Source organism: Tinamus guttatus, unplaced genomic scaffold, assembly GCF_059628265.1.
Source record: "Tinamus guttatus ecotype Peru unplaced genomic scaffold, ASM5962826v1 Tinamus_guttatus_pri_ptg000639l, whole genome shotgun sequence".
NCBI lineage: Eukaryota > Metazoa > Chordata > Aves > Tinamiformes > Tinamidae > Tinamus > Tinamus guttatus.
The window spans coordinates 842,488-866,212 of record NW_028289173.1 but is presented as its reverse complement, the minus strand read 5'-3'; the positions used below and the strand labels follow the sequence as shown (position 1 = coordinate 866,212).

General features: G+C 36.5%; 1 protein-coding gene across 1 annotated transcript in view; it reads right to left on the bottom strand.

The window, feature by feature from the left end:
* Positions 1-23,725, bottom strand: part of DOK6 (docking protein 6) — a 230,938-nt gene that overhangs the window by 135,139 nt on the left and 72,074 nt on the right. The window contains exon 2 of the mRNA XM_088535650.1: positions 4,867-4,974. Coding sequence (XP_088391776.1) covers positions 4,867-4,974 — 108 coding nt within the window. The remainder of the gene's footprint in view (positions 1-4,866; positions 4,975-23,725) is intronic.

Below are 23,725 nucleotides of genomic sequence, written 5' to 3'. Positions count from 1 at the left end.
TTAGAAGTGAAAGACCACAGCATCATTTATTAAAAAGCACCAAAGCCTAGAGATAGCTTTTATTGACAAAGTCTTAACAGCACAGTCTCTCATACTGGTGGAATTAATCAGCAAGCCCTGAAGTCTATGCTAGACATCTCTTACATATTCGAAGTGACAACGAAGTGACGATGTTGGCCGACTGAAGCTCCTCTGGGTGCAGCCCTGTCAAAAGCAGACCCACCTCCCAACACCTTCATTAGGGTTGGTGAACTTGTTAGTGAAGAGCGCTGTGCAGTAGCTGGACCAGAGCTTTCACAAGCTAGAGTGCACAGCAAGGTAGGGGGTGGAGGCGTTCACATCCACCGGTTCCAATTTTGGAGCTTATGGGCCACTCTAGGTAATTCAGCCATGTCAAGTTGCCTTTCAGCTCCTGGGTGAACACGCTCTCTGTAAGTTGTTAGTGACCATGTGGTGTGCCTGGGTTTCAGCTATCTATGACCAGTTTAAGATACTGATGTGTCTGCAGATGCCTGTCTCTCTTGCACCCTCTTACCAGATTGTGCCAGCTTTCCTACTGTAACTTTCAGTGCAAATGTACTCTTTGATACTTTCTTCTCTCCAAATTTCTTTAATACACCAAGCAAGGATGCACGGGGTCTTTGGCAGACTTTTGCTCTTTTCTCCTATTGGGTCAGAATGATGCTTAGAACCAGATTTGATTCCATCTGCTAGTTGCTAGTTTTTTTTTTTTTTTTTTTTTAGAATGTATTTGTGCAAAATTACACTCCTTTCTAGCCTGTTCGGATACAGGTCAGCTTTCTGAGGTTCGATCTCTTGTTTCCAGCAATGTTCCTCACATTTCTACTTAGCCACATTGGCTTCCTGTTATCCTTTTGTGAGCCTCTCCTAATGGATAACAGACACTGGTCCTGTCTGAGCAGCACATCTCCAAACGCTCGACGGAATCTCACCTCCTTACATAACAGTTAACTTTTCTTGTAAAAATGAGAATGATTTTTATTTACTCTATCTGTTAAGCTGGGAAAACATGTTAACTCTGTACACTAGTGTAACTAGGATGTGTGTAAAGCTACTGTATTTTATGTCCTCACAAGAATAATGGGAGTAAACAAAATTGTGAACCACAAACTCTACAGTAAATGTTGAAGAGAGAACAGTACAGCTAAGCTGCAACTTACTGGGGCAAGAACGCACTGAATTAAACTTACTCTAGATTAAAAAAAAAAAAAACTTTTTATGTTGTAACAGAGAAAAAAGATTAATCTAAAAAATCACAAACTAAAAAGGGAACAAAAACCCCATCCTCCTTCTAAAAAATTCTTAAAAAATAAAGTGATGATCTTGTTGTAATCTTATCTAAGATCTGCAGCTACCAAAATTTTATTATTCTTAAGTCGTAAGGCCCTAGGACAGTAGCTATCCATTTGATTTCATTGTGAAGACTTTTACTGAATTACACTCTTTACTTTATAACTCTGTTTAGAGATGATCTGTATGCATTTCATGCAAGTTTTTCAGTTTATTAGAAAAGGATGAAATGTTGTTATTACATGCCAAAATGTTGCATACCAAAATAAAACTGGTTAAATTTTTCATTTAAATAGTGTCTCAAATTTGTACACAAGCAAAAAGGCAGGAGAAAAAGAGAGTATTACAGTAATGAGAAGTTAGATTTTGATGCCAGAAAACAGAAACAGCAGTTGAAGTCATGTTTCGACTAATGAATGCAGTGTTCACTGTTACTGTCAGTCTCTGAGAACTAATGCCATTATGGTTATATACAACCATAATTTATACTAAGAAAATCATTAGAAAACACAAAGTGATGCATAACAGGATTACAGAATTTAGGGAATAAAAAGTGAACCCATATATTATCTGAAGAGCATCAAATTAAAAAATCCATTTTTTAAAGTGAGGAGAGTTCATTTCCACATTAATAAATATTTATTTAGGATATGTAAACTAGAAGACATCTATTTTTCATTCTGCTCACTTTGTCGTACCAGGTCTTTTTTTTTAGTTTTTCTCTCCTTTTTTAGCCTAAGGGCCATTCTATAATTCACACTGTCTCCTACACTTACACAATAAAACTCTGTACTGAGCATTTAGCCATGCTGGTGAAGTGGTTTTAAGAGGACTTGATTTGAGCTCCATTTCAAGCTAAAATAATCACTAGAAAAGCAGACATGCTTAAGATCTTGATGAGTTACTTAGTGAGTATATATACACAGCAGTAGCAAAACTACCCTGGGGATTTGTGTTCTTGGACACTGAAGTGGATATAGGTAAGACAAAAGACAGTAAATTTTGCTCATTTTCCCTTGAATTTCTTCCATTAACCCACAACAGGAGACAGCTAGAAAACCTGCGCCCAACAACTGAAGTCAGACCGATGCGTTTGTACACGTACATCCTCTCCCAAGATAGCACGGCCTGACCTGAAGAATCCAAGTAGCTCTGCAGCCTGCCCTGCACCACCCGCTTTCTTCTACTTGTTAGATTAAGAGATTGGTTGAAAACAGGGATCTCTGTGTTGACACACATAATACTACCATGTTAGCATGTGGTCAGAACTTTTCACCATTTCAATTATGTTGCCCTTTTAAACGTAGTTGACTTTAGTACAACTATTTTAATCTTCTTTTAATCTTCTCTAAATACAAGTGCTTTGATTTCTCAAGTTTTTTAGCCATTTTTCTTTTGCTGTTGTTTCTTGGAGTTCAGTTATCCTTTAACTCTGTGCAACAAATGTCTTCCATTCTATTCTGTCAGTCAGTATGGAAATGCAAAATTTCAAAACAATGCTAAAATTTTGTATTTTATAACAATAAAAAACTATTTGAAAATATGGCAAAGAAATAAGCAGCTCTAACAAAAAAGAACCAGGATAATTTGGTCTAGTATCAGCTGTCAAATGTATTTTCTCCCATAATGACCATTCCTTTTCCCACAAATAGTTATACTTCGTGTTAAGAACTCATTGACACCCACTTTAGCACTATTTCATTTATCATATGGAAACAATTGAGGTGAAAAGCCTCAAACAATCATTATCTGTCTGAAGTAATAAAATATCCTTTAAAGATCAAACATGAAGATGAGATGCAGGCTTTTATTTTTTGATAATATACTGTAAGAAATGATTCCATGACTTCATTTGAGAAAGGGTACACCACTCCAGCAAATGGATACATTTCTCTCTTCTGCACAGCCAAAATTCAATATTGTTTTTAATAGGAGAGATTATTCTATTTCATTTGCTTTCTCTGTTTAGGAATGGAATAAGAGAAAAAGAGAAGAAAAAGAAATGTAATATCCTTTCCATCGGCCTGTATCACATGAAAAGGGCCATGCTAATGAAATCTTCCATCAGCAGTATCATTGCATGCTGCTGCATTTATAACTATGTTATTTTTGCAGCTTCTCAAATGATTCTTGCACGTTCCCTGATTTTTCTACAAAGACAAGTGTTGTCAAGAAACATAAAATGTTTCTGAATCCTTTTATACATAAGCACAGCATTAGCCACACATTCTACAAATATCCCCCTTTCCTTCAGCCCACAACAAAAACACCCTACACCTTCATTCTTCTGCCCTGTTGCTAATCCATAACAACTTCATAGTGGATCTCATTGGGATTTCAGCCATACTATCGGCTATCAGCACAAATGAAATAAATTCATCTTTTTAAAGGACCATCATCATCTTCCATCTGCAAAGTAATAAGGTTTTGAAACTTACATTGAAGAAAAGAATCATTTTTGCTTGATGTGGATACATGGGAGGAAATGTCACTGACTTGCATTAGTGAAAGTGACAATTGTCCAGTACATGTCAGTCCTCAACCCTAATGTCAGCATCAGATCAAAAGCTGGATTTTTGATGATAACAAATTATCAGGGTAGTTTTGCTGTTGTTGATGGAAAGTATCCAAGAGATAATTGCATATTATTTATTATATGCACTTTTCATTTAAAGTTGTCAAGATTTCATTGGAACTCTTGGTTACTTGGAACTCAAAGGTCAATTCATTTTTTTTATGATAAAAAGCATTAGTCCTGGCTTCAACGGTTCTATACTTTCATCCACTCTCTTTCACTGCTTGTTGACTAACCATGGTTTAGTCATCTCCATGTTTCAGTTTGCCAGTGGTAAGGTAATATCCAATTTTGATATGCTGGGAAGGTAAAAGGCAATTGGACAGAAGTCAAAACTGCAGAAGCATAAAGCACTGCACTTATTATTTCATTTGAAGCTTTCTGCATAACTTGGAAACCTGGTAGCAATAATTTTTCATATAGAAAGAAAAATTACTGTTTTCCATCACTAAAGCGATGACAAGAGAGCAGGCAAAATGTCATCCAGTGAATACTTTCTTCTGGAGAGGCTAAATTCTACCCCTAAAAAAAATTTGCTATCAACAGCACTTGTAAATCTTAAAGAGTTCTGGGAAAATCATTACATATGCAACCAGTGTCAACTTACAAGTGAGGGATTAAGCATCATCATAACTAGTTTTTAATAACTAGTAGTTAAAGATTTCATTAAGCAGTCAAATTTACATTTCTGAAATACAGCGTGAAATGGTAGTATTTTTTAGGCAACATGAGGGAAAAAAAAGCATCAATTTATTTCCACACACATGAACTGTGGGGTTTTGCTCATCTAAACAAACAGTGCGAGATCTAGCCCACACTACTGATATTTACAGAAATTTTATTGTGCTTTTCCTGTCAGGGTTATGCTTTTCAACCTGATTCCCGCAGCACCATTTTCAAACTTGTCATATCAAGAATATGATCTTCCCAAGGAGGAGTGGGTAAACAGTGCCTCATTTCACAAGAAGAGCTTGATTTACCTTGTGGAAGTTCCTGAAGTATGCTGCCTTCTCATCTGGAAATTTTTCTAGCCTCCTGGGTCCTTTGCTAGAAGCCTTCTTGAAAACCAACCAACATCGTCTGAAAATCTGCAAATAAAATCAACAGATTCCGTTAGCTTTTCTTTAGAGGTGAAAATTATGAACATTCAGTTACCTAATTAACCTAGCAATATTTCATTTTAAAAGCTTGAAAAACTCTGAAGAAATCTATTATTTCTATACTACTAATTCTTCAATTCATAGATACCAATTAGTCTCACACTTTTGTAGACTTGTAAAGACTACTTTCCTTCAATCTCTTTAATGTGTGCCAAATTTGACAACTCCTGACACGCAAGAAAATCCATAAACTTTGAAAGAGAAAAGAGTTAAAAGGTGGTCATTATAGAAAGGGTATTTAGAAATTGCTCCATGCATTTCTAGCTTTCACATTTACATTCTGTTTCTATGACAGTGTCAATACCATTGAGAAGCATTTAAATTAATTGCAGCTCTGATAGCAACACAGTAGTCAAGAGTTAGTATAATCTTGTATGCACAGGATAGAAAGTACCAAGTAGAAATAAGCATCAGTGTAACCACTGCTAGACAACTACAGCTATTTCTCTCACTATAATTAGACAGTTTTCTAAGGAAAGCTATGCAGATTATTAAAGTTTGGCAACATGTATCAAAACAAGCAAACAAACAAAATAAACCTCCACGATGATCAAGAAATCCCAAAACAAAACAGTAGTAGCTCATTCTAATAAAGATCACACTAGAATTTGCTTAAAATGCATTTTCAAGCAAAAGGGATATTTTATTAGACTTCTTATCAAGACTTTGGTGGTATAGCTGTAACTAAAAGTTTAAATAATCAGGACTGAGTTACCAAACTCATCTGCAGTTCACAGAGAAGCTGATAAAGGATAATCTGCTAGACTTTGCTATGGAATGAGAGGATTAGAAATTAATCTGGATTCATAATCTATGACATTATTTTACTTAATTCTCCTCTTTCACCGCTTGCACCACTCATACCCTACACAACTTTACATGATTATTTCAAGAAATGTGCTAAAAAGAAAAAATAAAATACACACAAATAATACACACAAAAAAATCAAATGCTAGGTAATGGTTCTGCTGTCCTCATGTGGACATGAACCATATTCACTGAGGAAGTCTACAGAATTTTATGACGTGATATAAGTCATATGATTACACCACTATATTCAGTTTGGATTGGTTCAAACACAACAACAAATATGGGCAGAGCGCACAAAGCAGAAGATTTTTCCCCTCATTGTGCAAGGCTGCTTAAACTGAGCATAAACAGAAAATGTCACTGAAACCATCAGGTTTAATTAAGTACATTCTAATATAATAATACTGCCAACATCCTGCTGTTATTTTCTCAGATGAATGTTAGCAATAAAACCAAGTGTTTTCCTCTACAAACCCTACTAACTGAACTACAGTATCAGTAGTTTTTAATTATGAAGATACTTAAGAAGAAAAAGAAATGCAATGACATTCAGCAAACATACTTCTTACATAGCAGGAAACATTCCTTTATTAAGGTGGTCAAGTGACATTTCTACCTCCTACCTCTACTTCACATTTTGGGAGAAAAAAGTGTTTCTGTTTCTATCTTACTAGATTCAATAGCACCAATGACAAAGAAGGCCCACTTATTTAACAAGCATTACTTATGCTTTTTAAAGCTTGAAACATTTTCCTCTTCTAGCAATATTCCTGACTGTTCTGGGATCTGAGTTTTAGTATATGGGTATTTTCAATTCATCTCTCTTCCTCTGAGGAGGGTCTTTTCTTCAGAAAAGGTAAAAATTGCTGCTTTCACTTCAAATCTGTTATTGATTTCCTTCTTTCTATTACCCACCCATAACGGTTTGTGGTCCTTACATATGCTTTATGAGGAGACTAGATCAATCTACAGGCCTCCATCATCAGTCATAGCAAGTTTTAACACAGCCATGGAATCCACGTTTTACAGATGACCTGAACCTTGGACAGATAATTTTGAACAGCAAGGTAAGAGTCAAACAACTCACAGTAGCTTTTTTGTTCAATTTCTTTTTTAAAAAAAAAATAAGTCATTTCTTCATTTCATTTCATGAAAACATAATATATTAGTTAGACCTAGGGCATCTAAAGTGTGCCTAACAAATGGAAAACTAGACAGGCTAAATCAAGGAGTCAGAGTGAGAACATTCCCTAGATAAAAGGTCCCGTAGCAGAGGTCAAAGCAATTCATTCAGTGATAAACAAGTAGGGTCTTCTGAATAACAACTTCAGGCTTTTCTGACTGGATGTCAATCTGAGCAAGTTTTGGAAGTGCAGGCAGGGTTTGAGGGTTCGCCAGAAGTTGACAGGGAGGCTTTAACCTCTCATTAGTGAAGGCTTCAGCATATCTATCCATGAAGGCTGCGTATTACCTATACTTACAGATGCTCCTCCTTAGGCTCATCCCTGAGGTCTGGCATTAGGGTGACTTGGCAGCATTTTGTGACTTGGGCTTCAGTAGATGGGGGAGACAGGGAGCAGTGAAGGATCTTTAGATATTAAGGAAAGAAAGAAAAAAAAAAGAAAAAGGAAAGATGTTTTCCCTTAATTCTGTTACTGCTTCATTTATCATTTACATTTTAATATTTTGCAGATGCAGACAGACAGGAGATATGAAGAATGCAATGGCTTCATCAGATCTTCTGATTTGATATGTACATACACAAAGGGACGTCCTTGCATGCGGATTTTTTTGCAACCACTTTTTTAAAGCTAGTATAATCATGTACAATTCCACCGGACTTAAGCGAATTTTTATCTGATTACACCAACAGGCAGTTTCTATCACAGTGTTTGAAAACACATTATGAATTCACCCATAAATATGAATAAACAGGTGCAGATGTGTGCACACAGCAAGCAAACATTTGCCTTTCATAAGGCTCCTCACTGTTATATGAAACCCTCCTCAATTATTCACAACTTGTGTGTTATCTTTTTATTCTTGGCCTAGTTTAGGATGCTGGTGGCTATAATCAAAACTTCTGAAAGACTTAAAAAGCTCTCGGATAATTGGAGTAGCGATGGTCAAAGAATTCAGCATCAGCCCTTTAACAATAGAGAGAATGGCAGCCATTTGCAAGGTGGTCCCCATAAAATTCAGTATTTCCTGTGAAATTTAAGGGTCCCTTTTTCATGCACGTAGCATTAAAGAATTGTCAAATATTTGATCTTTTAATTGGTATTACTGCATTCTTGGAGGAGCACTCACTTCTCAAAGGAAATGATCTTATAATTTTGTACTGAATGCAAACAACACAGATGACTTCTAACTATGTACTATTGCTTTTCCTCAGGGCAAGTCAAAATGGTAGTATTAAGTGCACGCTTTCCTTTTCCTTTTCTTTCTGTTATTAAAATATAGATTATAATGAACATTATGGATTATAGATTATAAAGAACAGCCCCTAAACAACTGTTCAGTGCAAACCCAAGAAGGATTCTGCTGAAATGGCCTGCTAACTTCATGGACCAGCAGAATCTTTTCTAATCTTTTCTAGTAAGAGCTTTTCTCTCTCAGTTTTACTTGACTCATAACTGAGCAAAGCAGTAAAAAGAAGAAATCTTCTAGATCCTACTACAAATGCATTTGTGGATCAGTAAGCACACACATGGTCTGGAGAGAACTATAGGATTCGATCCTAACAATGTCACACAGTAATGATTCTTATAACGATGTATAAACCCACAGGAGAGTAGAGTCTCTTTTACTACAGAGTAGCTTGTCTCATAGCAAGAGAAAAAAAATCTGGATTTCTATCAATATAACCTTATTATCCCAACATAATTTCTGAAGCCTTTTTAGTCAAGAATTCCACTTTCTATCTACTATTCAGATATCCCCTTTTATGTTTTACTTAATAAAAAACTGTAACAGATCAAGTCATGATGAAAATCTGCACTTAATCTTCTCTGCTTACTTCTTCTGCTTCATGCATGTCTCCACTCAACTTGCTAGGCTCTCAGAATTTCTGTTCTTACCATTTAATATTCTTGACAAATCTATGGAAGTGTCTGGACTCTGACTGAATCATTATTTTTTATGCTGGTATCTGAGTTCTGTTTCATTGTTACCATGGTTATTCATAATAAAGTCATTAAAAGACATATTACAGGAAATCCATGGACTATATTAGTTTTCTAAAAGGAAGGATAACTTTTTCCTCTTGTAAAATATATTAAAATAATTGACTATTATGTGAACCTTACCTACGAGCTTCCATTTTCCAGAGATTTCTAAATCCTTTTCCTAGATATTTGCAAAAGATACTGTCAAAATTCATATATGTATTCATGCACAGCTGTAAGTAATAACAAAGCTTTACTAGTCAACACTAATATCTACAGAAGGATTTTTTAATAGCAAGTTTCTCCCTAAAACAGTTCAAATTTCACCTCACATTCCCCAAACACCCACAAACCTCTAAACTACTTGCCTCATTTTTAAATAATCTTGTCAAAAAAAAAGTTAAAATGATCTGAAAAAAAAGAGCATATGCATTGAAGATATCTTGGAAATACACTTTCCTTTGAGATATCCCTCTTACCTAAGGAATGGCAATTACTTTATCAGGCATTTTGAACAACTACCTAATTTTCTGTCAGCAGCTGGAGAAACAGTTATGTCTTTAAAGAAGCAGCAGTGAGTCAGATCCTAGCCACCAGCAGAAAACATTGCTGAGCAGAACAGATGAAACTGCCAGGAGATAGGTATAAAAACACCAAAGCATGAAAAAAAGACAAAGTTACTATATTAGTTATCTTAATTAAAAGATGGATATTGATTTTTATGAGGTATGTGAGGGGAAAACCCTATGTTGTAAGCAAATAAAACCTGAAGTACCCTTCATAATAATGGATATATATGTATATATGCTATATAATAATGAAAATAATTACCAGAATAAAGTCACATTTAGCAAACGTTATACCACCCACCATTTTTTTATTTTTCTGTGCATATTTGCTTCAGGGGGAGTACACACTTGAGGCATCGCATATGTAAATAAAAAGTTAAGAGAAACAGGAAAACAGTTACTACCTTCAGTGAAAAGACTGAAAAGGAAAAGGGGAAGACAAAACCATTTATGTCTCACCTCAAAAGCAAGTTACAGGATCTAATGATGAGTAAAGCCTTAGAGAAAAATAAAGAAAAAAACCCCACAAAACTCATGGGAATCATAGAACCATAGAATCATAGAATTGTTAAGGTTGGAAGGGACCTCTAGAGGTCATCTAGTCCAACCCCCCTGCACACACAGGGTCACCTAGAGCACGTGGAACAGGGTGGCGTCCAAGCGGGTTTTGAAGATCTCCAGAGAAAGATACTCCACAACCTCTCTGGGCAGCCTGTTCCAGTGCTCTGTCACCCTCACTGTTAAGAAATTTTTCCTTAAGTTCCTGTGGAACTTTTGGTGCTTCAGTTTGTGGCCATTACCTCTACTTCTGTCGGTGGCCACCACTGAAAAGAGGCCAGCACCATCCTCCTCACTGCCTCCCCTGAGGTACTTATAGACACTGATTAGATCCATCCACTTGAGTTAAGAATGCTTTCCACTGCAAAGACTCAAAAGTATTGCTGTGTCAAGGACCTCCATTCCTCCTGTGTGCCCTGTTTTCTGCGCATCTTCAAAATTAGGATGCTCTAGAAACAGTGATTTTCCTGTCTCAAAAAGCACAGATCCTTCTTTCTTTTTTCCTTTTTTCCCCTTTTTTTCTTTCTTTTTTTTTTTTTCTTGAAATACATTTCTTTAAAAACATCTAGCATGACCGCTCCAATGATCGGATACATTTTAGGCGGCAAACCTGCCAGATGGGAGACCAAGTGCTCTCAGCCACCGTGGCCCCCAGTTCGCAGGCTAGCGCAGCGAGGCTGCAGGGAGCCCCAGCCAACGCCGTTCCCCACAGCTCACCGGCTTCCCTGCAGGTGTTTGCCCCATATCTGTGACCCCTCTTCAAGCAAGATTAGTGGAGGCAAAGCCACCTCACAGCCTCGTTCAGGAGCAGGAGATACCGTCTTCTGCCCCTCTCCATTTCAGCACATTTTCTTCAAACTTGAACAAAACAACCATCACAAAGCGGCTGCAGTAAGAGCAGAACTGTTCAAACTAGAAAGCCAGGACTAGAAGTTCACCGCCACAGCCCTGTTGATGTCATTAGTAAACACCAAAAGTGCCCGAATGTGTGTTATGGACAGTGTTAAACAGGCATGGGCTCATCATGTACAATAACCTTGCACTTTCTCTTGAGCTTCATCTCATCATCCTAATTAGGAAGAAAGGTTACACCTCTACTTCATCAATCTTGCTCTATAACCTCCTGCAAGGTTACAGAGGACAGCTACACCTTAGATAATTTCAGTGTCACAGTTCAAATCCTGAGGTTTTAATAGCACTTTTTTAGTATTTTTTGTAGTTTTGCTTTGTTTTCCTTCCCCTCCCCTTTAGATTGTGAGTGTGCTGGCATTTGCAGCTAGGAATAGAATTACAGAAACATCTGCTGCAAACTGTTTTATCACAGATTAGATCAGATCTTGTGGACTTGATTGCAGTCAGGGAGAATTAGGATGGATAGAGAGAGATGAGTAGGGACAATTCACCCAGTTCTAGAGCGCGTGTGTGTGTGCGCGCACACATGTCCCATTTTTCATATACCATAATTTATTGTGTTATGGTCACCAGCTATATATGTTATCCACAGAAAGATTTATTTTATTATTAGAGAGTACCGTGAAAGTACCTCATGGTGATGTTCCAACTATTCCTATGTTAACTAAACTGCTGTGTGTATAAACAATTTAGCTATGGAATCATCAGATATACTGTTCACATAGTGTTTTTATATACAGAAAATAAGGACAAATATGTGCAGGGACTTGCATGAATGCTTCTGAGAAGTGGTCTAAGCTTATTAATCCTTAGGCACCCCCAGCTTAAAAACTCAGCATTATTTTATTGTGCTGTGGATAGCCTGTCCAAAGGAGGATTTGTCTAAATAATACACTGAGACATCAAAGCAGTCTCTAAATCAGCAGAATTCATCCTTTATATTTAAATTGACGTTACAATTAATTAAAAAAAAAAGACAGCTGAAATAGCCTCTTTTTTTTTGGCTTTTCTCAGTTTAGCCAAGAATAATCGAAGGTTTTTTTTTTCTTTGGGGGTTGGGGGGGGGGGCGAGAATAACTTCTACTGTTTTCTTCATAGAGCAGAAGAGTTAAAAAATAATGATCATAAAAAGTTAAAGAGTACCTACAGAGAAAGATACTGTTTCATTTCATTCTAACACTGAACAGCTCTGTCTTACTTCAATCATTTAAGACCTGTTTCTGGGTGGAAATATCAAGTTTTTCCACTTTTTACAAAGTTTCCCTTTAATTAGTGACAAATAAGCATGAAAATGATAGACCACAAATAACTGTTTGAGATTCCACAATGGAAACTAATAGTTATGGAATAAAAGTTACTCCCTTTATAGAATAAATGTTACAATCACATGATAATATATTGAGGTAATAGAAATACCACCTCAGTATTACTTATTTTTTGATTACATATGAACTTATAATGTTGAAATATCATATCTTTTATATATATTTTGTACACATAGTAATTCATTGGTTTATTTCATAAAAAAAAACAAAAAGATAAAGGCTCTTTCTTTACACACACACACACAAAAACTGATCGAGAGAACCAGACAAGTTATGGTTGCTGAGATAGTTTTCATCTTTAAGACCTTGTAATTCAAAATTCAAACCCTTACAGATAATAAAAAATAACACACATTGAAAGATCATGACTATTTACTGAGATGCTAAGTACTGTCTGTCTAAGTACTGTCCTGTCTCAAAGACAGGAATTTATGAATATACAGGTTACATAATCAAACCCTTTCAATACCAAACCTTAAAACAAAGGGGAGCTTCTGAACAGAACAGTAATCATAAATATCTGCTCTAACCTACTGAAGAACCAGGAAAAAAAAAGTAATTTTTACATGTTCAGTTTAGATGCTTATAAGCATACATTGAGCTTTGGACTCAAAATTATCCTTTAGATTTCCATCAGCTGGAGTTCCACTGCATTTATTCTTTTTTCTGTGTTATCACACACACTTGTCTTAGCAGAGATATCACTGTATTAAGATGCAGTTGTTTTGACTGACAAGAAAGGTGCAAATAATGTGCTTAGCATGCAATTGAAAAAAGTCAAGCACAGCACTAAGTCTAAGACACTTTCCACAAAGATTAAAAAAAAAGTGAGCTGAATGTAACTGCCACTGCATATTTATGATTTACATAGTTGTTTTATTTCCAACAGCAATTGGTTCTCAAAACAGAATAGGAAAGACAGTCTTTTATTGCTGTATATGTTGTGTAGTTTCAGCATATATCTAGAAAATCTTGCAAAACTAACCACACTGATCTGCACGAGAGCTAATTGTAATCTGTAGGTGCCACTCAAATAAATACTTGGTCATTAACCGAAGTGTGCATACATGTTGCAGGGTATGCAATATGCATGCTCTGACTCTCCTTTTAGGATATCCTGGTATGTCTGCTGTAGAGTTTATAGAGTAAAAGAACATTTATATGAGGGGTGTACTGCAACATGAAGCAGTAAGGCTGCTGCAGGACCCTACACTGATCAAGAGAGCATATCTAATATCAGTGGTTTCTCTTGACTTTGTCAGCTGCCTTATGCATAATGCTCTAAGTCACAAGAGTTTAAGAGGAAGATGTATGCAGGCAGAAACATATGGCTTGCTTTCTGACATTCTACTACTTATTTTAGACTAATTCCTAGAAAGTCTCTTCTTAAGGATGTAGCAATCTGCTACAACAATGCCATCAGCTTGGCGCTAAATAAAGAAGTGTTGAGGATTCACCCCAGGTTTACCCAAACATGACCAGGGATGCCATGTTCCAGCATTTCAGCATGCTTTGGTTCAAGCCCAAAAAGTACCACTGATGGTATCAGAGATTAGCTGCAAAATTCTTGCCTTGAGAGAAGATTACCATTCCGCCAAGACAACACATTATTAATATGGGAAAATAGAAGGAATCCTGTAATCACTTTCCCTGATTATTGATCATTTGAGAAGAATCTGTAGGAGATAATCCTTTACGGGCTCTACTTCTACAGCCACTACCAGTGGGGAGAGGGAAATGACTAGTTTGCCCAGCTCATGCCCATATTTTCCAATATGCACATCAGCTGTATGGAAATTCAAAACATCTTGATTTCTGGTGCCTCCTGAAAGGAAAGGAGAGAAAAACAAAAGTATTACAGCATTCCAAATTAAGTTTAATGGACATCTTGTGATACACTATACAGAGTATAAACATCTACCATCTCAGATCAATATTCAGACCCTCTTCTTACTTGAGTCTTTAATAGTGCACACACGTGCAATGGCAGAAAGCATCCTGGTTTCCAAAACTGCTGCAATCATCTCAGCTGGAAGACCTGAAGTTCTATTGCAAATTTGTATTCTAAAAATCAACACAACCTCCATTAATCCACAATAATTCCTCAGCCATTCAGCTTGCCTTTGGCATTTGACTAGGACTTGCCTTGGACTCTCCAGTAGGTCAAGAACAGTTAAAGATATGGGGCTGCCTAGGACTGAACTGAACAAATGGAGAAGCCAACAGGATCACAGGATCATAGAACCACTATGGTTGGAAAAGACCCTCTAGATCATTGAATACAACTGTAAGCCCCTCAAAACCAGGCGCTAAACCAGGTCCCTGAGTGCCTCATCTTCCCTGGGCAGCCTGTTCCAATGTTCAACTACTCTTTCCATGTAGAAATTCTTCCTAAATTATTCCTAATGTCTAACCTAAACCTCCCCTGCAGCAATTTGAGCAATCTGTTTATTCAAAAAAACAGAGTAAAATAGCTCTCTTATTAAGCAATCATTCCATGCAAAAGGTCAGGAGAAAACTATACTTGCAAAATAAAATTTGCAGATTGTATGGAAAATATTTAGTGGGATTAATAAAATAATTACTGTAGCTTTATTAATAGCTACAGTGAATAAGAATGTACCATGTACTATCAAGTAAAAATGCTGCCAAGATCTGTATAATACAGAGACTGCCAGAGAATGGATTAAATGTTTTGCTTTTTTATGCTTCATTATTATAAAAGTGAAATAAGACGTGTATTATAAGCATTTCTTCACAGATAGTTAGAAATGGAATCATCTTAGACATCTGACGCCAAATCTACTGACAAGACAGAAAGACTACAGCCCACATGGAATCATTGCATTTCATAACAAACTCATTTTTTATTAGGCTGGTTTCATCATGCCTCAATGCAATAATATATCCCACTGAAAAAGAAAAAACAACTTTTCAATTTATTTGGTATCATTTGACTGACTCACTATAGGCATTACATATGCAAAGGTCCACAGAAACTGTTTTATTGATTTAGTTGTTTCACAATAAAGTCATGAAGGAATAAATCTTTCCCTGCCCATCCCTCTTATCTGCTCAAACACAAAAAGTATTTTTGATATCTTAGAAGTTTCTGATTTGGGGCTTTGTGGAAGATGGGAAGATGTGGAAGATGGGAAGTTTTCAGTGTGGAATTGTTTAAATAAACACACCCATAATCTCAGGCATAAGATACAAACACTGAGAACGAGTCAGAGTTTAACTGAGGTTGTGTTTATATTTACATCATCCATACATATCATCTGCCTAATCAGTTAACACATACTGACAGCAGTAGGTAAACTTCAATTTCTGCATCCTAATCAATTTATTTTCTGGTCACACATCAATGGATCTTATACCATAAATAGTATTCTAAATTGCACAACACATTTCCAGTATCTTGGAAATCAATCCTAGCAATTCATCTTATTAGCAAGAAATGAAAGTTGGATACTAAAATGTTATTCATGTAGGGGGAGCAGCAACTGATATATATACTCGCTTATCATCTTAAAACCTGCACTTAAAGTAGCCCAGCTTTCATCTCGGTCTAAATATAGAGGTTGGCATAGATGAATGGGAGGAACTGCCCAAGTCACTGAGCCCAGTCTCCTTCAGTTGAAATCAGTCATGCAATAGATGCCTACTACCTCTCAGACACCTTCTTCACTCATCGCACTATTAATATCCAAGGAGAGATCTGCAGTATGACAGTTTTTCTTGTTGTCATCATGGTACTGGCACACAGAGATTGAACTAAATCCCTTCCCAAGGGATAGCAGGAAAATGTATACACTACATACATATTGGACATTTCACATTTGTAACTCCATTTTCATTGGTGGTGAGTGACTCCAGCACATCTATCATGCTTGGAAGTGCTTTAGTTATGAGAGCTTTTTTTAAAAAAATGTTATGATTTAATTTGTGAATCTTGTCCCATGAAAATTTTAATTCTTGCAACAACTGCAAGAACAAATTTCACCTTTGACTCAAAAAGTCATTCGTTTTTTTCATTTTTTTAGTTAGCTTACATTGGTTTAGTGCCTTCCTAGCATAGATTAGTAACAACACTGTGAAGAGGAGGAACACTTCAGTGTAATCATGGTAGTTCAGTTTAACATTCAGTGAACTCACAGCATCAGCTCACAGCAAGACAGTCGCTGCGACACTCAGTAGCTGAAGACCCTGCATCAACTTATCTTTTGATGACAGAGCCTTTTGTTCTACTTCTACTTAGAAGGATCCAATTTTATTCCTTTTAGACAGCACATAATGTGTAATTTCTCTTTCAACTCTTCAGCCTTTTGAATTAATAACTCCCTCCTTTCTATTGTTTTCCCTCAGGTCTTTTTAAGTCTACCATGCTGGACTTTAAACACCTTTCAATAATCACCTTAAATTAGTTCAGTCTTAGTTTTCGATGGATCTAAGCTCTAAGACTTTGCAAATGAACAAAAATATTTGATAAATGAAGCTGACTCACAATGGAAACATCTATCAGCTGTCTTTACAATGAATAATTCTGACTTTTACAGAATTCTACATTTCTCTACTGTTACATCCATTATTGCTGCTATTTCTATTGCTCTGTATGACACAAGTTTCTTTTCTACTATGAATAGTCTGCATTCTTTTGTTATTAGCAGTATGGCAATTAAGCAGTTTTATTAGCGTTAGTAATTATCTCACAAAGTACATTCCAGGAGATACCCAATGCAATGCAATGTAGATTTCCCTTAATTTTCCAGTCTGAAAGTCTCCTCTTCTTAGAATACTAGCAAAGCGATTTCTCCTTCAGAAACATTCTAAGACAACATTTGTTTGGGAGAATTTTTTTGTCTATTTTTATGTCTAAAGTCTGGAAAAAAAAAAACTTAGTAAAACATTTCAATGGCACAGGCACTGGGGGCAGGAGTTTTCTGAGATTTTCCATTTTTTCTAAACTTAATCTTTGAAGAAAAATGTTCACTACATGTTTTCCAAGTCTTACTTTATATTAAACTTCTCCAGTCTTTTCTGGAGTGGGCGAGCAGATGCAGGGCTTGCTATTTCATTATCTGCATTTGAAACAGAGTGAAAGCAATATTCCCACTGAGCACATTCAGAAGCAGGCAGGGAACAGAGCAATGGTCTATTCTGGAAAGCTCGGTCGAGTTCGACCTCAACATATGGTCATGAACACGGATGGTCAGATTTATCTGAACAGGTCTAAGCAGACACACGTACACACGTCAGTGCTAGGGCTGGCTTTGTGAACAAACGCTTTCTATGAGCACAGCAGTAGTGGCCATTTCCCATCTCATGGCTTCCTTGCAAGAACCAATATGGTTGTTCTGATAGAACCTGCCAAAAGCAGTTCAGCCTGTCTTTCAGAGCTCTTCATCATCCAGAAATGGTAAGAAGGACATGGATTTTTGCCCTTAATCCTTTAAAAGGGATTTTTTATTCTTCTTTAGTTCTAGAACTTTTTTAAAAGCTTTCAATTAAAATTGAAGAGATGGAGAACCCTTGCACCCAAGCAGTGAATTTTGTTTAGGGATATATACATGCTTTCATTTCCTTTGCCTAATCAGCATTTTCTGTCCAGCTCGAGAGTCAGTATTTCTGGATAGACCACACTTGGGGCTTAGTCTTGCACTCCAGTTTCCTACTTGGAAATGGGATTATTTCACAAGAATAACAGTTAATAGTTCCTCTCATTGCTGCTTCTTCTCCCTAGCTCACATCTCCAAATAAAAAAGACCCAGTTAGTTTGGCACAGAAAAAAAATAACCATTCGATATCTTTTTCAGCAAGAGAAAGACAAAGCAAGCCTCCACTTCTCAATCTCCCAGTGATCCATAAACTAATGCAATAACAAAATACAACATATACTTAGGTGATTTAAACTAGTTTATATGTACCCCAATTGGAAAATATGTGAAGTAAACAAAGTACAGTTTCTTAAAAAAAAAAAAAAAAAAACACTTGCAACCTTTGCTGACTCAGGTTACTAATTTTTAAGGAATCTCTCCTTTTGTCACCAGTGATTAGAATTTCTTAGAAATGTCATAGAGACAGCGTGTTTTATAACAGAGTGCTTAAATTAAGAAATCTATTTTAGTATCTCTTTCATTACTGTCACAGAGGATTCTTCCAAACTGTGAACAGCACAAGTTTTATATGATTGTCTTTAAGGTCAAGAGAAGTTAATAGTTGCAGTCAGGGGTGTTAGACTAGCTAACCTCGAACCTATGAATATGTGAATTAATGATCAAATGTAACCTTAAAATATAAATAAATTTGGCTCTCTGTTAAAATGTATCTATTTCCTTGAAAATAATTTCTGAAGGAAAACAACACAGAGAGCTGTTTTTTCACAGTGGTGCCCTTTATTCACTTTACTGCTAGACTTCAATGAGGTTGCACTGAATCAGCCCACAGAGCCTAAGGGAGTTTTGCCATGTGTAGACCCTGGAAGCAACCCTGTCAAGCAAAGGCAAGCAGTTGAAAGGTATCAAAGCAGCTTTCTATCAAGTTTTGCTGCTTAGCAGTATAAAAGCAACAATAGAGTTTGCTTTTGCCAAGCTAACCTTAGCCTCCTTTTCCACCCCCACTGCCACCCAATGCCATATATTTTGATTGGTACTTTTTTCTCAGCAACAAAAATTATTGGTTTGGGGGAGAAGTACCTTAGGATAGCAGCTTTTTACTTTTTTAGGATTGCAGAATGACTGAAACTCAACTTTCTGCTTCCAGACAAGCCTCCTCAAAAGTGCTGTTCATTGAAGTGAAAAACTAGAGTCAAAAAATGAAATTAAGTGTCTTATAATAATAGTTCTGGCCTTTTCTGTGTAATTTCAGAATAATTTGACTGCAACATCTGTGGATTACGGCCTTCTAAAGAGAAACAGTTTAGTCTCGCTTTGTTTAGAGTAAGAATATGTAATTTTTAGAACTTCTTTTTTTTCAATCTATTTTTGCCTCAGAATTGCACAACTTTCTGGCCTCATCTTTTCTGTCTGAATATACCACAGTTCAAACAAATGGATACAGACTCAGTCAGACTCAGATCTGAATGGAAATTAGATTTCAAGCACTGGAAGAGTATTTTTTTTAATTTGAAAGTATGAAGAAAAAGAAATTACTACAAAAATGTGTGCTTTTATTTTCCACTATAAATTTCATTCTTTGTTAATAAGCTTTTGACCTTTTCAACAAGTTTTCTTGATATCTGTACTAAAACACTGACTATGTGTCTGGGACAGATCAAAATTCCTATATTTTACCCTTTTCTGGGACAACTTGCTTTTTGCGCATATTAAATATGACAATTTTTATGGAAGAACTCACATATGCAGTATATAAGTATATAAGTATATAATATTAAGATATTTATTTCTGTAAAGCCATTTTCTCCCCTTTCCTTTGCCATGTTTTAAGATGAGGAGCACGGCACAAATCAGAGTGCTCAAAGGTCTACCACTAGAGTAGCAGTGATTTTGATGACAACCTCCATGAGAGGCCACACAGTCAAATCAACTGTTTGCCCTTGATTTCAGTAAGCTACATAACATATGCTTGCTGTTTAAATTTCACTGCTTTTCTAACATTCTCATTGGTGACTCCAACGCAGAAGTCACCACCACTGAAACTGGAGTGACTCAACAGATGAAACCACTCCAGAAAACTCATTGCCTTCATTGCACTTGCAATTAATGATAGCTGAAGTAATAAGGTAGAAACTTTTGTACGAAGAATTGCTGAATGTGCTACAAGTTGCTCCAAGCTACCAACAACTTGTCAGATGCACCAGAAGTGGAAAAAAAAAAAAAAAAAAAAAAAAAAAACAGCTTCCATTTTCAATTCCAGGTACTATCCTCCTTTACGTATTTACCACTCCTGTATTTTCTTAAACAAACAAACCAGAAGCTATTGCTCTTGATTTTATGTTACCTTATTTCTCTCTTCTTGCTCACATCAGTATTTTCTCTCCTCCTTGTCACCCTCGAAGAAACAGTCTTTCAAGACTAAACACGAACTGGATAAACTAATACGATTTGGAAGCAAATGCGTGCTAAACATTTTTCTCTCAATGAAGATTTATTTTTCGGTTAAATTATAATTAACATCAGCTACCCAAAGGAGACTCCCAGGTGGTCAGTGGATGGGCACAGGGGAACTTTGACAGTGGAAATGGCAATTAATACCCAAGTGATTTAAAAGTTCGCATTTCATCTGTCCTCTTTTCAAGACCGATTTGTGTACGAATTCCTTCCCTAGCCCTCAAACTTTGCACATATCCAAGGAACAATGACTGAAATGTGAAAGCAGAGGTCTATGGAAGTACATTCATGACCTTATGATACCACCCGCTAGCCACTATCTTGGCTAGATAGTGTCATGGCTAGAGAACCACCCTGTTTAGACTGATATTGCACTGTGGAAAAAACAAGCAGAGTGTAACAGTCTCATAAAGGACTATTTCTTCTTCCTTCTTGCATGGATTTACATGTTTCAAAATATAACTCTCAAAGTCACTCCAATATGCTTTCTTAATCCCTTCAAATCAAGCAAAGGAAGTGTCCAACAGAACCCCTTCACACATGTGCACACACACAGACATCCAATTAAAAATCCCCAAATTAATGGTTGCTGGTAGTTCCTTTTCCCATTATTTTTGCTAATTTGTTGAAATTACTGAAGTGTACTTGTGCTTGCATTTTACTGGAGAACAATTATACAGTTAGTTGGGAATGGAAAAAATAGAATGACAGGTATTTAGGTAAACTGTGCTTTAATTTGACACCACTGTTGAACATCCTAATTCCTGAGTTCAAGGAGTTTGAATTCAGATCACTTTGGTCAACCTGAACTTCCCCAAATTCAGAAGAGCTCCTAATTCATCAGCTGTACAAAAAAACAGTCAGTTTTGATGAGTAAGAGTCACCTCAATTAATTCATCATTAAAGTCACAGGGTCTTTTTCATCGCTAGAATACAGACAACAGCCTAGAGACTCTCACACTCATCTCAGTGCATTTGATCTGGTAAAAAAGCAGAAATGCTGAACTTGTGATGTTGAAGTCATTTCCACAGCAACATCCCTAGCATCATCTTGGCTCTCCTGGCACAGTGAAAGCTGAACAAAACGCAAGGCTGAGGGGTCTTCTGCCATTCAGACATAGGACTGCTTTTAGTACCCTCTTAAAGGAGAACAAACTCTATACCTTCAGTTAGCATACTGACAGATCCTTGTTCTCCATTAACTTTTTTCTTCAGAAAAAAAAAACAAATCAACCAACAAACAAACAGAAAAAACTTCAAATGTGGCAGTTCTTTATGATTTCCTAGTAGACCTCAAATTGTCAACAGATGTCCAATTTATACAGACACCATATATTACTACTTATTTCCATTTCTAATATCATTTGAATTACTACACAGTTTATATAAATAATGAATCACATTTTCAAATGTTTTAGTGCAATAGCACTCAATATATGCCTAAGAATAAATAAGGATACACAATATCTGAGTTTTTAAGCAACACATTATTTGAAAGCTTCTTTATTTACTTGTGATGCTCTCTGTTCACTAAGCAACACTAATAGCAAACTGATATTCAAAACAACAGCGCTTACGTTTTTAGCTAAGTTAGGAAAGCACTGAAAGAAGGAGATCATAAATGCTGAAGATACCAGTAAAAAAAAAACTCCTTCCTACTCCCTCCCCCAGTTTTCCAAGAAGTCCAGACTCTGAGGAAATTTGGAAACTGTTTTTTCTAGGTTGCTCCACAGAATAAATCTTAAAACTAATCAGAAATTCATTGACTAGGAGTTGTTATATTTTCTTTACAGTCAAGCCCAATTAACCAGTCTGCTCCTATAACAGCATTTCAAGATTTCAAGTATAATTATATATTAAAAAGCTACCTACAAAGTAGGAGCCCTGTAACAGTAAGGAGTAGGGAGGACAAAAAAAAAAAAAAAAGTATCACATTGAACACATACTCTGTTTTCCATAGAGGCTCCTCTCCCTTCCACAGAACTTCACTGCTTGTGCCATCAACCCAGCCTCCTTATTTCCCTTCTTCCCGGCACACAACATTACTGCTCTAGCCTGCCTACCATCACAAAAGTGTGCATAAGTCTATTCCTCACAAGTCTTGTAACCCTTTCTACTCACACCAACAAATTCGCAACAGCGTTTTACAAGACCAGATGCTTCTTGCAACATCTAAGAGCCACAAATTGCCCAAGGAGCGACTAATACCACACAAAACTCTGTTTTGATGCTTTGATTCATAATGCTGGTATCTTGAAAAAGAAATGGCTAGTTGAATAAAGAAAATGGGAAATGGAGAAAAAAAAACAGTGCAGGAAGGTAATGATCTACCACCCATGTTTCATCGGATTGTGAGAACCTCACAGTTGGAAGTGGAGTGAAACTCTGAGCTATCATTGACACATCGGGGACATGGCTGGAAGAGATCCGAGTTGTGGTATGCACTGCCTTTCCTACTATTGAACCTACCTTCTACACTATCATCTCACCCTCTTATTTTCCCTCCTTTTCAGCTATAATTTATCAAAGGATAAATACTTTAAATAATTTGGTTATAAACTTATAATCTCTTAGCTTTTCTATTCTGTCTCACATTTACAAAGCAGTACAATTCATCCTTTTTGCCTTCTTGCTTTTAAATAAGTTCCTTTCACGGGAGACCTAGTAAGTATTGTTGATAAAAGGTGACAGGAGAACTAAAGAGAGAATAATAGATCATCTTCCTCTCATTTAGGTGTCAGTACAGAAGTCTGATCCAGATAACCATACTAACGTGAGGTTTCTCTTTTGTTGCCTACAGTGTGCTCAGTTCTATATCAGCTGAGAGACTCCGTATTCAGAAAGTTCCTAGCTTCCTTAATATACTTTGAGAAACGTGCCAAAAACTGCTCAGCAGAACGGACTTGCTACAAAAGAGTCTACATAGCAGCTGAGAAGAAAAGGGAATGAAACTTTGCTGTTGATGCTATCACAGACTCCACAGCTGCTGCGACCTCCCCCATGACCCCAGTGCAGGCATTCACACTGCTGGATACTGAGAGCTGAAATTCTACCAGTCCTGCATTTTCTGTTTTGTGTTGTCCACTTTTCTCATTACCTTGTAAAAAAAGCCCTCTGCAGAGTAGGTGAAATATCACATAGAAGATATGGGCATTTTTCTTGACTACTTGTATTCCACCTTTACTGCAAATACTGGAATTGCTTCACCTTCTATTGCATCTCGTTGAATACATAGGAGAGATCACTTAATTGTTTCTCATATTTGTTC